Source organism: Scleropages formosus, chromosome 16 (assembly GCF_900964775.1).
Source record: "Scleropages formosus chromosome 16, fSclFor1.1, whole genome shotgun sequence".
Taxonomy (NCBI): domain Eukaryota; kingdom Metazoa; phylum Chordata; class Actinopteri; order Osteoglossiformes; family Osteoglossidae; genus Scleropages; species Scleropages formosus.
In genome coordinates, this window is record NC_041821.1 from 13,041,098 (window position 1) to 13,058,350 (window position 17,253).

General features: G+C 53.9%; 1 protein-coding gene across 3 annotated transcripts in view; it reads left to right on the forward strand.

Moving 5' to 3' along the window:
- The window catches only part of LOC108925737 (mastermind-like protein 3), a 120,719-nt gene extending 106,091 nt beyond the window's left edge, over positions 1 to 14,628 (forward strand). For all 3 annotated transcript variants that reach the window (XM_029258824.1, XM_029258825.1, XM_029258826.1), the window contains exons 3-5: positions 8,179 to 8,430; positions 8,704 to 8,785; positions 11,456 to 14,628. In XM_029258824.1, coding sequence (XP_029114657.1) covers positions 8,179 to 8,430; positions 8,704 to 8,785; positions 11,456 to 12,471 — 1,350 coding nt within the window. In that variant the 3' untranslated portion in view covers positions 12,472 to 14,628. The remainder of the gene's footprint in view (positions 1 to 8,178; positions 8,431 to 8,703; positions 8,786 to 11,455) is intronic.
- The last annotated feature ends 2,625 nt before the right edge of the window (positions 14,629 to 17,253 follow it).

The following is a 17,253-nucleotide window of genomic DNA, read 5'->3' on the forward strand; positions in this document are numbered from 1 at the left end:
GTGCTAGACCTGTGGTGGAACTTCACTGTGAAAAGCGAAGTTTTCCCGAAGCGGAGCTAGCGTGCGGTGCGGACGCAGAGAAAAGCGCGGTCCCATCGCATGACGGGTGCCCCGTCACCCTTTGATTAGCTCAGCGGCGAGGGGAATAATGGCTGCTTTTAGGAAGAAATATTGCTGAATTACCAAAATTGTCGAATGACCACCACCAGCCCGTGAGTGGCTTTTGAAGTGGACGTTTTAGTCCGCGTGATACACCCTACCTGGGGTTTGAGAGGGACGCTGGAAAGTAGCAGAGACCGATGGGACCTTTCGCAAGGCAGAGCTCGCGCCGTGAGCGCCGAGCGCTGATCTCCGTCTCCTATTTACGTTGGACTCTTTCCTCGGCAGAGCCCAAAATAATGGCGAATTTTGTTTGTTTACCGCTCTTGTTGCGGCGGTCGAGTGATTGAAAGCGTGCGTTTCCCCTTGGAGACAGATCCGGCGTGCGAGAGAGAGAGGGAAATCGAGAGAAGCCCGCGTTTCCCCCTTTTCCCGAACATTTGGAGTTCAGCCATTAGGCCCGTAATACGCGCACTTGGTTAAATGGCTTTTCCATTTTCTATTTCGGAAACCGCTATTAGCTTTTTCGATGCCGATAGATAGCCGTATCCGTGCTTTCTGGCTAAGGAGCGATCCGTGTGACATAATTACGCATTTTTTTGCGAAGTTTGTATCATTTTGCCTCCCTGATGCATTAACTACTGCTTTTTTTTTTTTTTTTTCTCGCTTTGCCTCTGATCAAATAATTTGACGCTCCGAAGCCTATTGTGGCCAACATAAAAATCTTTGACAACATGAAAGGATTACACATTCCCCGTCATTCCGTTTCTTGTGGCAGATTGTTTTCCTAGCCTCGACTGTCAACACTATTCACTTGGGACGGGAGGCCGACTCGTAAACTCATCGACGCGGAGGGCCGCGCCACCTGCCGTCGTCTACGGAAGCGTCCCAGGATGCTTTGCGCCGCGCTTGTTAAATAGAGCATGTACTTGGATTTAGTACAGCTTCTCAGAACCAAAGTGCAACAGTTATTACAACAGTAGAGACATATGTGCGCATTGTTGTATCCCGTATCAACGGCGATGTTTCCTGAAGACTACTTCTGCAGCTCTCGAATACGTCGGTTCAATTTCTAGGGAGGTTTTTGAAGAAAATCTTGAAAACGCAGACCTACGACATCTCCGCGAAAGAATGTTTTTCTTAAGTCGGGCAGGTTGCGTTGGCTTTGCGTTGGGAAGTGTCGGGATTGATCGCTTTCGCTCAATTCAAGGTTCTTCGGAGTCTCGCTAATGAGACACAAATAAGCTTAAAAAATGGTTTATTGCACATCTGGAGAATCTAACCCAATGTTTGCCCTGCGGTCGCTCCCCACTGTTCCTCATATACCCCCATATTCCCTTATCTGCTTGTGCTTGTAAAACAGACCATCCGAGGCTTCCTGAAGAGACGAGCTTCCCATGGCAAGCGAAGGAAAGGGAATGCGCCAAAGATAAGGAAAGGCAAGCAACTGAAATGTAATGCAGTACAAAGATACAAATGAATGCCATATGGTGAAAAATGTAAGGGAGGAAGAATGAATAAGTAAATCATTTTAATATAATAAAAAGTAAATAATACTGAAGCTGTAGAAAACTAAGTACACTTCAAGAGTAGCATTTGTTGCACCAGAGTGAGTCAGTTTCATATCCCCGACAGTTGTAAATATAAAAGCAAGTCTCTGTTTGTGCTTACAGGTGTCACGCTGTCTGGTGTAGTATGGTTACCCCAAAACAGTGGTGTACTGCAGTGTATTTCCTGGCGACTGCTGTTCAAATGACACTTTTTCATTCATGCTTATGCATTTCTCTGAACTATCTTATAATGCGCAACTAATTAGAATTTAGCCACGTGGGGAATTTTTGCCGTATAAACCCAGGGGGACCTCGAGCAAGGGTACCTCAGCAGGAGGTGGGATTCAAAGCTGCCTCCTTCGAGTCCAAAGGCAGAGGCTCCAGCCACTACGCCGCCTGCTGCCGCCGCCAAACCCCGAGGCCTGCTTTCCTCCTGTGCTGGATGTGAGGTTTGCAGAAGGCTTTTGCCTGCAGCTCCCCGCCCGTGCTCTTCCGTCCTCTGGTCCTGACCCCGAACCAGGGCTTTTAATTGAGACATTTAGCGATCGGTGCGTCGAAGAGCCGTAATGCGTCACGAGCAGGGAAAGGAAGAGGGAAGGGGAGGGAACGGCAGAGGGACGCTGCGATTGGCTCCTCTAACAGGCATGTAACAGGAACGATGCTCTCGCTAAACTATCAAAATTGCTCAGATCCGCCAGCTTGGAAGGGCCGTGACCAGAGATAATCGCTGATGGAGGATAATCAACCATTTGACATCAAGGCAATCAAATAATACCATTAAATAGGCCTCCTTTCTGTGATAAACATGCCGGAGATGAGGGAGAAGACGGGAGCTCCCGTCGTTCAGGGCCTTTTTCTCATTTCCACACGCTACCCCCCTTTTGTTGTAGCTGTGGATCAATAATGGCTAATCTGCCCGTCCCATAATTCCCCCATTGTTTAGAAGGAGCTGCGCCGGGTGGGGAGGAGGCGAGAGAGGGCCGCATTGTGGGCGCCGGCGCAGGCCACCCCGGCTCCGGCTCCTCCTGCCCCCACTTTAACAATCGCTGTGGCTGCAAAGCTCCGCGGTCCCCTCGAGTCCAGCGGTCGCCGGCCTTGGCAGCGCGGAGAGGGAGCGACCGCTGCCAGGACGGCAAGGAAAGAATGGAGCGGTGGGCTGAGGGTTGCAGCCATCAGGCTCATGCAAGGTCATACAAGGGACATGGCTCTTGTACTTTTGAGGGAGATAGTAGTTTAAATAATAATAATAATAATAAGAATAATAATAATGTGTTGTAAATGTCACTCACTCACTGCCAGAACCACTTATCCAAAAGTAGGACCCCAGTGGTACGGAGGCTATACCCAAAGCGGAGAGCACTAGTGGGGGGACCATGCAAACTCCACCCAGACCGAACAGGAGTCAAATCCACATGCAACCACACGGGCCGGGCGCTGCGAGACGCCCGCGCTACCCGCTGCGCCACCGTGCCGCCCTGCGCGAGGAACTGAGCCGAGCTTTCGGCTGATGTATAGTCAGCGGGGCGTGCGTGCCGTCCGGCTGAGACGCCGGCGGGAAGGGATGCGTGTGGACGCCTGTGGGTTTTATTGTTTGGACAAGCTAATGGGCTGGAGGCCTGCTTCGTCCCATCCTCCCGTTGCGCAAAGCTGGTTAGGACGAAGCCCCGTGTTGACAGGACGCCGTCTGCCGCTGTTGACTCAGCTGTGTGGTGGCGGGTGGCAGTTTGCTGCCCCATCTGTACGCCCCTCCCGCCTCCCACTCCAATAGAGGGTGTCTGCACTGGCTGATGGAACACATATGATGCTAGTGACCAGGAGAGCGGGACCCGTGGCCACCTCGCATGCTAGTATTACCCCATCGCCTTGGCCAGAGCGCAGGACCGCAACCGGGGAGACGGGGAGCTGCTGGAAAACGTGCTTTCCCAGTTTCCGACTGCGGATTTTACAGGCTGCTCCTTCCACCACACGTCTTAAAATCTTAAATCTGTTCTTTCAGTCAAATCACGATTGGATGTCCCTCTGAAGTCCCCCCGGTTACGGTATGCGGGTAGGCAGTTTACGTGCGTGCGACGCGCAGGGCCCCGGAATCGAAACGGCTGGAGTGCAGCCCCGCAGTCGGACCTCTCGGCGCCGCAGTCGTGAGAAATGACAGAGCTCACCGGTGAACGTGGTGCACGCTAATGAGAGCGCGCCTAGGCAGCGTGCTCCGTTCGCATGAAGGGGTCTCGCCGCGGTGGGCAACGGCACTCTGGGTAAATCGCTGCCAGCAGCTCGGGACACTTCAGTAGCAGAACGCTCTCCAGGTTCCAGGAGACGGCAGCACTTTCTCTTACAGATCAAATGAGCCCCATTTGAGAGCTCATTTCTTCATTAGTTCAGAGCCGTTTTCCCAGGAGACCGAGTGCGTGCGTGTGCGTGTGTGTGTGTGTATGTGCGTGTGTGTCACTGGCAAGGTGCATGAATTTTAAGCACAACCATTAGCATGCTCTGCATTTCCATCCAGTCCCTCCACCCCCTATGGAAGCCAGTTCTTTGTCTTACCGTGTTTTACACCCAGCGCTGCGTAGCGCCCCCGTCGGGTTATGCCCCAGGAGCTCGGTGATCCGCAGTCACCCGCAGTCCTCCCCGCTCCTCGCGTTGATGCGGATTACGCTAAGCCCGCGAGAGGCCCTGGATGTCTTCTTTAGCCCACCGGTGTCGGGACGGCTCCTAATTCCACGAAAGCCCGGTGGCACCATCTGTTCGGGGTTATCGTGTGTTCTGGTGTTGCGTAATTTTCAGAAGACGCCACGAAACGGCGGCGTGTGATCTGGGCCATGGGGGTGGGGAGGGTGCGGGCCACCTGTTGTACATCGTGCTCAGGTGTGGCAAGGAGGCCCACCTGGGCGGGGGCCTTATTGCTCTCACTGTACGCCTGAGGGGTTTGGGACGAACCAGGGGGGGCTCCCCTCCGTCTCAGGGGCGGCTGTTGGTTGTTGCGGGGTCGCGGGGTTCGCCCCCCCGCCCAGCCTGCCTTTTTACGTCGGCTCGGCCGATCCGCGGAGAAGGAAGGCGCGGCGGGGGCAGGGGAGTCGAGGTTGCTGTGGGCGGAGCCTCGCCAAGCGCCCGGCTGAGTTCACGTGGGAACTTTAACCTGGAGTGGTGCCTACATACCGGTCCCTGCCGCCGGCGCTAGTGAAGCCCCCGCTCTCGCCACTCTCTGGGCGTGACGCGTGTCTCCGTGGCCACCGCCGCACACGCTGCCCACCTCGTGCGTCCGCTGCGCGTTGCGTCCCGCCGTCGCCAAGCAGCACACCCCGAGCTTGGACCGGCTTCTCTTATCGAGCTCACGGAGGGACCCTTGGAAAAGTTCCCCGCGACGCCAATTTGGGCCGAACCCTGAACCCCGGAACCGCGGCACCGCTTGCTGTTATTGTTAGCAATATAGATATAATAAGGACCGTGGCTGCAGAACCCTGAACATTTTGGAACATCGCATTTTGTTTGTTCATCTGGCATCGGAAATGTATATCCAAAAGTGCAGCCCTGAGCTGAAGACAGCGGCGCAAATGACGGAAACCTATCGCCTTCAGCACGTAGGCTTTGCTCAGTGCGGTAAGAAGCGCGCGTCTTTACACCGATTCACACCGAGAGCCGCAGGGAGCGGTGGCGTCGGGGTCGCCCCGACGCGGGACCGTCCGGCGGATGGCTGCACGCCCTATTCGTCCAGGACTTTCGCTCGCAGGCCGGGGGAGAAACTCGCGGAGGATTTCGGAGATCTTCCGCAGGTTCTTTCCTTCCGCCGAGTTGCACACGGCGCTGTATTACAGGAGGAGCGATGATCCTCTGTAAGCGACAGTAGCGCCTAAGTGGGATTAGAATATGCAGCCGGGGGGGCAGGATCGGGTCACGCGGGAGACAGCTGTGCGTTCGAGTCGGGGGACCGAAGAGCCTTCGCTCCACCCTCGAGACGGAAGATGGATGGCGGTGAACAAAATCTCATTTTGAGTGGATGGGGGTGGCGGGGGGGGGCGGTCCGTGCTCCCGCGGGACCCCTTCGGGTTGTCTCGGGCGGCGGCGCGCGGCGTCCATCACGCGCGACGAGCACCACCTGCTCGCCATTACGCCGCCGGTTGCCAGGCTACCCGGTCTCCGCTGTCACACTCCGGCGCGGGAGCCCAGCGTCAGACGCATTATCCGGGGGGACCAGGGGAGACATATATTTCATTGGTCATGATTAAGCCATCTGTGGGGAAAAGGGCCAGGTACAGCGGCGGCGAGGCAGAGTAACGTCGCCACCCTCTGGCGGGAGGCTGCCGGCACGGGTTCCCGTCCCTCCGGCCGAGCCGAGAGCGTCCGTCGCTTCGGGTGTCGCTCGGCGGATCCGCTCCACCTTCTTCGTCCTCCTCTTTTGCGCCGCTTCGGTTTCGCGGCACCGCGTTGCCGAGAAACGCATTAAAATGCAGCGCGCTCCTTACCGCGTGTTTGAAAACGTTTTTCGCGACCGAGGAATCGCGGTCAATGATTGACGGCGGCGAAGCTGCCGGGTGGCGTATGGGGTGTAAGCGTTATGCCGTATGCAAATGAGCAGGTGCTTCCTTCGTCCGGTGACTTTTGTTCTACTTCGACAGTCTGCCTGACCTGCCTGACATGTACAGTGTGAGCCTAGCAGTGACAGCAGGGTTCATCCATGGCCCCATCTGGCATACGCCTGCAGGAGTAGCGTGTGTGTGTGTGTGTGCGTGTGTGTGTGTGCGTGTGTGCGCGCTGGTGTGGACGGCTGCCATAGGTGTGTCCTCCAGGGAACTGGCTGCTTCGTAGTGATGGCGCAGCCTGTTAACGGCTTAAATTAAAGGGCCGTCCGGCCGGCAGGAGCGAGGGAGCGCAGGCTGCGTGTTCGACGCCTTCCGCCAAGCGCCGCTCTTCAGCGGGGGTGGCTCTCGAGCGTGTTCCTGCAGCAGCTGAAGCGGCTTTCCTTGGAGACGGGCGTGCGACGCTCAAGCGGCCTTCGCCCCCCCCCCCCCTCTTGGCGCCGAGCGGGCCTCCCGCAAGGTCCGGGGCAGCGATGCCGGACGGCTGTTGCCGTGGCAACCATTGTGCGCCGTCTCGAGGAAGCCCCCGGTTTACGCGGCTGCTCTTTGTTGAACATCGAGATAAATCGAGCGGCCTCTCCTTTCTGCGCCGTCCGCAGTGCCGGCAGACCGGCGTCGCGGCCCCCGAGGGTCGCCCGCCCCGGGGCAGCGCGGGAACTGGGAATGAGCCCGGGGAACAGGGATCGGGTGGCGCCCGGCGCGCGTCCTGGTCCGGCACGGCTACGCAACGGTCCGGCCGCAGTACAGCGTCCCCTGCTGGGGGGGATTATCCCTCCTTGCGTTGGACACTTGTGCAATTCATCACATGTTCGTGGAAGCTGCTCGCAGGTTCACGTTTACTCCGTTAATGAAGCAGCACTGCGAATTACCTTTCTCGGGGGTACGGCAGCAGCCCCGCCGACGGCTCTCCGGCTGCAGACGCAGTTTGTCTGTCGTTAAATGACTGTCACTGTGTATTTACGCCTAAGGAAAGTTAAGACACTTGGAATATGCGTCCGGTCTCCTTACGCAGAGCAATATTGCTGCAAGAGTCAACAATATTTGCTCGTCTGGATTAAGAAATCTGAACGTGCAAAAAGCTGACACAATCTGGGAGCTTGTTTACCTGCTATTATAAGAGCTTGAAATTTCGTTGGCGCCGTTTGTAGGGATCATGCGTATTTGCGTGTCGCGCCCGCGTTCTTATACGTATTCCTAGATGGGCCGTCTTGTGCGAGAACGTGCGGTTGATCGTAGCGACCCGAGTATTAACGGCGCACCTCCCAGTATTTTTATATTAGCGCGCTGTAACGAGAATGCACGGCATATTGATCGGTTCGTTCCGTTTCCGAAGAAGCAGAACGTTCGACCCTTTCGTAGTGCTCTGCAAAACGGAAGGCGTAAACCGCAGCTCGTTCGCATCGAACGCGGAATTCCGTATCCGGGCTCTTCCGCAGCCGATTGATCCCTTTTACCGGGGCTGCGGCATCGAGGGGAGCCGGATCACCGAGGAGCGTTAGTGTCTCTAAATGTTAATTACACATATTTCATTTATGCAGGGGAAGCCTTTGAAAAATGACAGGGGGCACCCGGCGTGTATCCCAGAGAGCGTCGCCTCGCCGGGCTCCGCGGAAGGTGTCCGAGTCGATAAAACTGCCTCCCGCGTAACGAACGAACGTGTGGTCCGTCGGCAGTCTCCCCGAAGGGACGCGCCGGGGGTTCCGAACCGAGCGTTCTGTCTAAAACGCCCACGCTTGCTGTCGACCGGGCTCAGGGTGGTAAATGGTAACGGTAAACCACTTGTTTACTCCGGTCCTTGAACTGGTGTAGGAGATGACGTACATGCTCAAAGGCGGCCCACGGTGAGAAGTACCAGTCTGACAGCCAGAGGGGCTCGTACCGCGTTACTGCGAGCGTCAGCCGAGTTCGCGCCCTGCTCGGTTCCCTGCTTTTACCTCCAGCTTCCCTCCCTTCCCCAGGAGCAGAGTATGGCGGGCGTCCCGAGGCAGCCGGGCGGCGTCCAGCCCTCTTTGGCCGGCCCGGGCGGCGTGGCGCCGGGGCCCGGCGCCGGCGCGGGGGCACCCGGTTACCTTGGCAACGCGCAGCAGGCGGCCATGATGAAGCAGATGATGCAGATGGAGCAGGAGAAGAGGGCGCAGCTGCATCTGATGGAGCAGCAGAAGCAGCAAGTCCTGCGAGAGCAGCGGCAGCAGCAGCTCCTCGCCGAGCAGGTACGCTTTCGTCGGCGGGTCTCGCGGCGCGGCTACGTGGAGCGGGCAGCGTGCGGTTAGAGCTCAGAGGGCCCGGGTTCGAATCCCACCTCCTGCCGCGGTACCCTTGAGCACGGTCCCCGCCCCGAACCGACACGCTCTGCGTTACCCTGCTATAAATATAAACGGCTAAATCGTCGTAAGTAGCGAAATACTGCGTGTCCGTCGGCTAAACGGATAGACGCGAACCTTGATTACGTTGCGTGACCCTGTGTTTCCTCACACCCCTCTCAGTTGCAGCAGCAGCACCCCCGACACCAGCTGCCTCATCCGCAGAGGAACGCCTACCCTGTTCAGCAGGTCAACCAGTTCCAGGGTAAGAGGTCACGTGCACCCTTTTCTAAGCCCTGTGCATCTCAGGAGACTTTTTTTTTTTTTTAACATCATTACTCAACAAGCTGCTCGGCGCACATTTTCATCCAAAGCATTACATTTTCACGCTTTCTCTTTAAATACGGATGGATATTTTACTGAATCATCCCCGTTTCCTTGTCCCTACTGTATACAAGCAACTGGAGATGATACTATGTTGTACTGATGATTTTTAAATGTAAGGAAATGGCAGAGCGTCAAACATACCGGCAATAAAGCACTGATTTCTAATTTTTTTGCACAGTATTTACGAACCAGGGATTTCCATAATGGTAAAATGTCTCGGTGGAGTTTGGATCTTCGGGGCCTCGCTTTCTCCTCGGTCATTAGAACGCGTTCGAAGCGGCTCGCTGACCGAGGAGTTGTCTTTCCGTATCGCCGGTCACGTAAATGAGCTAAAGTCACCGCGATCGAAAGCTGGAGCCTCGCAAAGAAGGTTCGCAATCACGGTAACGGCCACGGCGGTGCACATTAGCGTGATTAGGGTAATTAGCGGCGGCGGCGGTTATGTAAGACCCTTGCCTCTGTTTACTTGGCGGTGGTGCATCGCTTCAGTACGGGGGCCGTCGTGCAGCTGGGAGACCTGCGGAGCGGGCCTTCGTACACGTTCGCTTCCGCCGGAACCCATACCGTGCCCGCAGCGCTGGCTCGCAAAGCGCGAGGCTGCTCGTCTCGAGTCTTTAGACGCGCGCTTTCGGGACGACGTTCGGGATGCCGTCGTTACGTACCGGTAGCTTGCGTATCAGGAGAGGTGGGCCGTGGGTTCGAGGTAGGGCTCCCCGGATTCAGGCCGGGGTCCGATCGTCCCTGGTCGGGTTGCCCGGGAGAGGGTGTCTGGTGTTGACCCGTGAGCTGAAACACCCGGCGAGCCTCGGTTACGTCACTGAAGATGCGTCCGGGTGCGTCCCAAGATGCGTGATACAAAAGGCATCAGCTGCACGCAGGTTGGGTTTTAAAAAGAAGTCAAGAGGTTCACGTCCAGGTCGGCAGCAAACTCGTCGGTCAGGCAGAACTTCCATCACTTGGGGTCACTTAATAGTCTCTATAAACACACTCTGCCCAGTTTCCGCCTTTTGCTTCCTGCTTGCTGAAAACGTTCCCGTGACTGGAAATGAATTTTTGGCACCAAAAATCCCTCGACCGGCGATCGACTAAACATCAAACCAATCACCCAAGCAACCGATTGTTGCTTTTATCCTTTCTCCAAGCACCACCTGATTGTGATAAAGCATCGTGATCGAGACATAAAACTGTAAATTCGCCTGCACCATTAGTTTTTCCCCAGACGTTACACATACGGAAGGCAGGGCTGCCCGGGAGCACGATCAAGCGATACTTGTGATTTGCGCCACGCGAAGGTCTCCAAGTGCAGGCTCTTCCGCTTCTTCTTCTCGTACTCCACATGGACTTGTTTTAGTTTTGCAGAACCAGTCCTGCTGTCGGGGGGGTGCGATGGTGCAGCAGGTTTGGCCGGGTCCTGCTCTCCGGTGGGTCTGGGGTTCGAGTCCCGCTTGGGGTGCTTTGCGATGGACTGGCGTCCCGTCCTGGGTGCGTCCCCTGCCCCGCGCCCTCTGTTGCCGGGTTAGGTTCCGGCTCACCGCGACCCCGCTTGGGACGAGCGGTTTCAGTCAGTGTGTGTGTGTGTGTGTGTGTGTGTGTGTGCTGCTGTCCGCTCTCTTACACCCTTTTTGGTGAGCTGGCTTTTCACACATTCTGCAAAAGAATACATCGCATTAACTTATTTGTCTTTTTTCATAAGAGTAACATGGATTGATTTGTGCCCGGTGTTTCACAGCTTCATGCAGTGAAGCCCTAAACATTCACTACCAGCACGTATTCAGTGTATCTCACAATCATTTGAACCTTTGTCATTCAAATTGTTAGAGAGACCTGAAGCACCTCCTACCAAACACTGTTCCATAAGGAAAACTGGCCTGTCTTTATCCACTATTATTTTAAATTTCCACACCATATTACACCCAATCACGGAGAAATCTCTTCTCTTGAAATCCTGTCCACCAGAGTTATTTTGACTCCGCTCCAATCTATTGTATTAAGTCATATTTAATCTATCGGTAACGCTGCCGTACCGAAACTGAGGTGTCCATCTGAAATGCATAATTTCTCGTCTCCTCTTGTTGCCATGGCAACCTGACCCAGATCTCAAGTGTTCTGTCGACTCAACTGAGATCAGTGAGAAACAGAGATTTACTTTGCTAATGGAGAGGAGAAACTCGCCGCTGTTTCACTGGAGACATCGATTAACATTTCTGTGAAGAGTAATGCGCGCGTGCGTGTGTGTGTGTGTCTTCTGCGTCTGAAAAAAAATCTGCGGAAAGACGGACATCAGCACATCGCTTTTTTGATTTTTGCCACAGTAAAGGGGTAGCGGACTACTGAAAGGTATGACAAAATGGTACGACACCCAGAACCCACCCAGATGAAAAATAGTTCGGCTATAACTCTACGTGAACATTTTATTGAAATCACCGTCGGTGTAGTGGGGTACTTCAGCCACAAATGTCCCAAAGCACTGACTCAACAGCTGCATTTTGCTACCGGGAGGTCACTGTACTTCATTTCGGCTCTTATAGGCCGTGCTTGTGTTTTACAGGCACGCAGCAGGAAATGGCCGCTAGGAACCAGGCCCTCCAGAACATCCGAAACGCTCGAATGCTTCAGCAACAGCAGCAGAACCAGGGCATGATCCAGATGGCGCCGGTTCAGAACTCGGCCTCCATGCCGGCGTCTGCCGGCCAGCCGGACATGGGCTTGGCCTACGGCGGCCAGCCCGGCGGCCAGCAAGGGGTGTACGGCCTCAACTCGAGCATGAACCAGATGCTGCAGCACCCGGGTCAGAGCGGCATGAGTATGGGCCAGAGACAGCCTGGTGCAGGACAAGGGGTCGCCATGGTGGGCGGCTATGGACAGGGCATGCTAATGAACCCGGCCATGCCCCAGCAGTCAATGAAAGGCCCTCCTGTGGGTCAGCCTATTGCAAAGGCCCAAGCGCAGAGACTGCAAGGCATGATGGGAGGTGGCGCCCAGGGGCCGCAGGGCTGGCCGCAGCAGCAGCAACCGCCGCCGCCGCCGCAGCAACAGCAGAATCTCCAGGCCATGAGTGGCCGGACTAGTGGGGAGATGGCCTTCGGCAGCAGCCCCGCCTACCCGATGCAGCCCGGTCAGCCTCGAATGGCAAAGCAGCACTTTCCTCAGGGCGTGGGCCAGCCTGTGGTGGACCCTAGGGCCATGAACCCGGCCATGAACCCAAGCCTGAACCCGGCGGCCATGAACCCGGCGGCCATGAACCCAGCCATGGGCGGGCAGATGATGCCTCACATGGCGGGCCAGCCAAGGACCGGTCAGCCACGGCCCATGGGCGTGCCCGGCATGGCCCAGAGCGTCCCCAGCATGACCCCCTTCGGCCAGGGGCCCGGTCAGCCCATGGCGGGCCCGGGGGGCTCCTACATCCAGAGCGCCCAGCCGCAGACGTACCAGCGCGCGGCCGGTCAGGACTTGTCGTACGGCTACGGGAGTCAAGCCGCGGCGGGCGGACCCTTTAACCTCCCAGACAGGACCGAGTTGGAGTCGACGGACGGCTGGATGGAAGAGTTCTTCCCTAGCCAATAGCAAAGAGCAAAGTGCATAGACTTTATAAGGACCGCAGATGAAAAGGAATTAAACATGACTGTTTTCATTTTGTAAAACATTAATCGGCTGAGAAAACAAATGTATCGTGTCCTGTATGTGCTGTCAGTGTATTTAAGAAGCAGCTCCTCGCGGTAGCTCGGATCGAGGGGCTACGGCGAGAAGCCGGGCGGTCCGAGACGAGGGAACTGCTGCTGCGTTTTATTTTTAAATGCCAAACTTGTCTCCGTTTTCCAGTTTGAATCAAGTCTTCTGCCGAAACTCTGACGCTTGCTTGGATGCGGGGGTGCGGTAAGGTGCTCGCGGTAGGCCAAGGAAAGGAATCCTTTGGAGAAACCAGTTATGTTTCAGTATCTGGGTTATATGAATGTTGTAAGTGTCGTGCTGTCTGTTCCGTGGCGTCGACCTGTCAACTCGGAGCCTTATTTCCGCGTGAGCGTCGTCGGTTCGCCGGAACGCATCTTCACGCTGATCAGAGAGGAGCGAAGTTTAACCTGTGCTCGAGTTTATAGCCGACACTCGTCTTTGTTTTCGGAAGAAGCTGCGGAAAGCATCCTTGTGACTCACATCTGTTTCGTTCTCTACTCATCTTAACCGGCACCCCCCCCAGCCTCTCACGCACCCCCCACTCTCCCTTAGAGGCTTGCATTTCATCTGCGTTTGTCTGCTGTTTATACTGTGAAAATAACAACAAAACAATCACGTTTCTTTGTGGGATGTCGACACGAACGCGGCTGGGGTGGGCCGTCGCTTAGCAACCGGCACGCGGGCATCAAGCGGGCCGGGTCTCTCCTCGGTGCCGTGAGGGGACCTGGCTGCTACCCATAGTTCAAAGGGGCTGGAGCGTGGAAATTGAGTCAAATGGCAGCTATGGGAGCGATATGATATCAAAAGCTTTATTTTTCAAAGGTAAAAACGAAATGGTAGGCAGCGAGTGTATCGTCAGCCACCGGTGGTGACTTTGTTTTTGTTCCTAAAGAAAGGAAATCATAAACATCTCGCCTCTTAGCAAAACGATGACTGCTTTCGAGCCGTTCGATAATACGGCCGTAAGGCTAAATAATGCCTTTAAGAAGCGGTAAGTATTTATCCTTACAAGGATAAACGACATAACGACGAGTAAGGTTGCGCTCCGTTGAGGTTCTCATTTTTCACCCCTGCCGTACTGTGGAATACATCTTTTCATGTTGCATCCGCAAACATAAAGTCCCCGGTTTTGGCACGGCTCAGAGGTCTTCTGGGATCGTTGTCTAGGAAACGGGTTGGTGTAAGACTACCCTTATGTTTTGGTGTAGCGCTTGCCGGATGGCGGCCGCGAGTTAAAGGAGGGTCCGAGTTGTCCGAGTTTGAAGGCGAGTCAAGGTCAGACTTCACGGCGTTCTCGGCGGGCCGCGCACGCGACCCCTCCCATCGCTACCGGACCGTGGCTTCTCACGCGTCCCGTCAAAATCGACAGTCCGGTGGCGGGAGGCGGGCAGACCGACCGGGGTTGGGTAGTACTCCAAGGGTCTCCCGCGCCTTTGTTCCGCCCAAAAGCAGCCAGGTCTCCGTGGCGCTGCCCTGAGGATGTTCACGAAAGACATTTGGGTTTACCGGTAGGTGTCTTGCAAGGCCTGAGTCAGATGTCAAAAATGTGACTTTATCAGAGTCATGCTCTGTATGTTATGAAAAAGTATTCCCGCATTCAGTTCCAGCTGAAGATCACTGTTAAACGTTCGCACTGGGCAAGGGAGAAATAACTCTGAACCCGTGATCTATTACACTGGCTCCTCCTATTAGGAACGCTCTTATGAAGAATGCTCGGCGTTACCGACGTTTTCCGGTTTATCGCGCGTCTTTCGCTAGCTGCTTTCTCGAAGATGTCTCTTTGTAGCGGAGCGAACTGTATTAACGTACCCGGCTGATAGGTGTCAGTGAAACTCGGCAAAATGCCGCAGGAGCTTCCACGGAGTCCGCGGCTCCTGCGCGGTGTCGGTCAGTGCTGGCGACGCGGGAGGGACGCCGTACGTGTTTCTGGCACGGATCAGTCATCGGTCGGCATTGAACAGGAGTTCGGTTTTGGACCCAGCATAATTCTGTCGTCGGTTACGTTAATTCATTTAGCTGATTTTTTTTTTTTAGGGGGTGCGGTGGCGCAGTGGGTTGGACCACAGTCCTGCTCTCCGGTGGGTCTGGGGTTCGAGTCCCGCTTGGGGTGCCTTGCGATGGACTGGTGTCCCGTCCTGGGTGTTTCCCCTCCCCCTCCGGCCTTACGCCCTGTGTTACCGGGTTGGCTCCGGTTCCCCGCAACCCCGTATGGGTCAAGCGGTTATGAAAATGTGTGTGTGTGTGTGTGTGTGTGTGTGTGTGTGTGTGTGTGTGTGTGATTTTTTTTTCGACGGCGCAAGTTACAGTTATTTACCCGCTTATTCAGCTGGGTAATTGTATTGGAATAATTTAGGGTAAGTGCCTTGGCCCAAGGGTACCGTAGCTGGGGGATGCGGGATCTGAACACGTGACCTCCACATCCAGAGATGGCGGCTCTAAATACTACGCTTTAGCTTTAATATGTCTTAAAATTAAAAAAAAATATCAAAGTCAAAAGTACTTTTTATTCATTACAGCATTTTCCAAGATTTTTCCAGACACTAAATAGCAAGTACATCGCAGAACATCTACATTATAAATATATTATTGACTGAAACTTATTTGGGGAGTTAACTTTACGTTACAAATGAAATGAACAAAGAGGAGCCAGTGTATGAAGTCAGTGCCCGCTGGGAGCGCTCTCACACACACACACACAGACAGACAGAGTCTTATTCTCCCTTGCTTCAGTCCTAACCCATGGGGGCCACGATGGGTTACGGCGCGTTCGCGCTCTTTAGGAACCGTCATCGGAACGAACGATTTTTAAAAGTCACCTTGCAACTTAAGGTACGGCCCGCTCGCGCTTTTCTCGTACGCTGCAAATCCTGCGTGCTCCGTCGGCGTACGCGTGCGACGTTTCGTCCGAAGCGCAGGGGTGGGCGCGCGCGGCCGGCGATCCCGTCGCCCAGCTGAGGCCCGTCTCACATTGAGAGCTCCTCGGGGGTGATTCTCCGGGGAATTCTCCCCTTGCCGTTCCCCCTGCGCACGCGGAAGAGCTGCGCGTCACACCGCAAGCGATGTTAGAGCATCCCGACGAGGACACGAAGGACGGACGCTTCCACGCGGGACGGTGCACTCTGGTCCTCCAGGAGACCATAGTCGCATTGTCCTCTTGTCGCTTGAAGCTCCCTTCAAACTGCATGGATCTGGGACCAAGTCAAATGTAGATCTTTTTATTTCTCTTTGGTTTTTTTTTTTTTTTTTTTTGCTATCGTTTCATTTGTTACTGGTGCTGATGTACATGTGATATGAGAAAAGTATATAAAATAAAATTACTATTTGTAAATATGTTTTTACAAGTTTAAATACATCAGATAATACTGGCTATACCCTCTGTAAAGAAATGTTTGTTAAAAAGAGACATATTTTTATTTCTTTTTTCCACTTAAACCCATCCAAGCTACGCCATTGCACTTCAGACAATGTCTTACTACTAATTTCTATTGTAATTTGAATTTTTATTTTGGAGTTGTTTTTCTAGTTTGAGATTTTACTCTGTACCTTAAGCAGTGCTTATTTCTTTTTATGCTGTACAGAATTATGAACTGTAAACGCGAGAGGATTAAAAACACTTTTTTGTTTTTATGAAAAAAAATAATAAATAAAGAGAATGTTATCTCATCAATATTTAATGCCTACATTGCAGTTTTCACCACTTTTTTCATTTCGGTGGGCCAAGTAACACAGATGCATCAAATTACGAAAACTAGTTCTGGATAAATCAGCGCCTAATCTATTTATTTTTAAGAGCTGATAGCTTGATGGAAAAATGGAAATGGAAGAATTATGAGGTCAAACTCTGAATTATTTTTATTAGTTAGTATTAGCTAGCAAAATATTTACAGGAGATTTAACAGTCTCGAATTGGCCATACAGTGACCTGTCCCGTCCTTCCATGAACATTTTCTTACTGCTTTTTTATTATTACCAGCCATTATTCGCCTGACACCTTTGTCCAAAGCAGCTTGCAATTTTAGGCATGTATAGTGATAATCATCCATTTATGCAGCTGGGTAAGTTTTACTGTGTCAGTTCAGGGTCAGAACCTTGACCAAGGGTACAACAGCAGGAGTGGGGACTTGAACCCACATCCTTTGGCTGACTAAAGTGGTGGCACAAACTCCGTCGCTACCAACTGGCTCCACGTGTGAACATCCCACGAGCTGTACTGATTTTGCACAATCAATATTGTTTCCTTAGTGCCGAAATATCTTATTGTCCCCACGTCCCCTCAGATGGGGGTTTTCTTACCTTTGATGGCGAAAAGGCCTCCTCCCTTCCACCCATCCGTACTTTTGCACATGCCGCCGAGGGGCGGAGGGGCTCCACGCGGTCAGCTTGGATGTAGCGTCGAGCCGGACGGAGGTGCCTCCCGCTGACCCCAGGTGCGAGCAGGTGCTCGGCGGCTACGCCGTCCGCACGGTAAGCGATGTGACGTGTCTGGAATCGGCATAGTGAGCAAAAGTCCGGTTTGAAAGCGCCTCATCAGGACCTCCACATTAAAACAGTTAAAAATGCCACAAAGCAAATGATGTGCTTGGTGACCTCGGTGGCTCATGAAAACAGCGCTCAGCGTATGTTGACCAACACATTAATCCAACAGGTAAAAAAAAAAAAAAAAAAAAAAACAGGTCA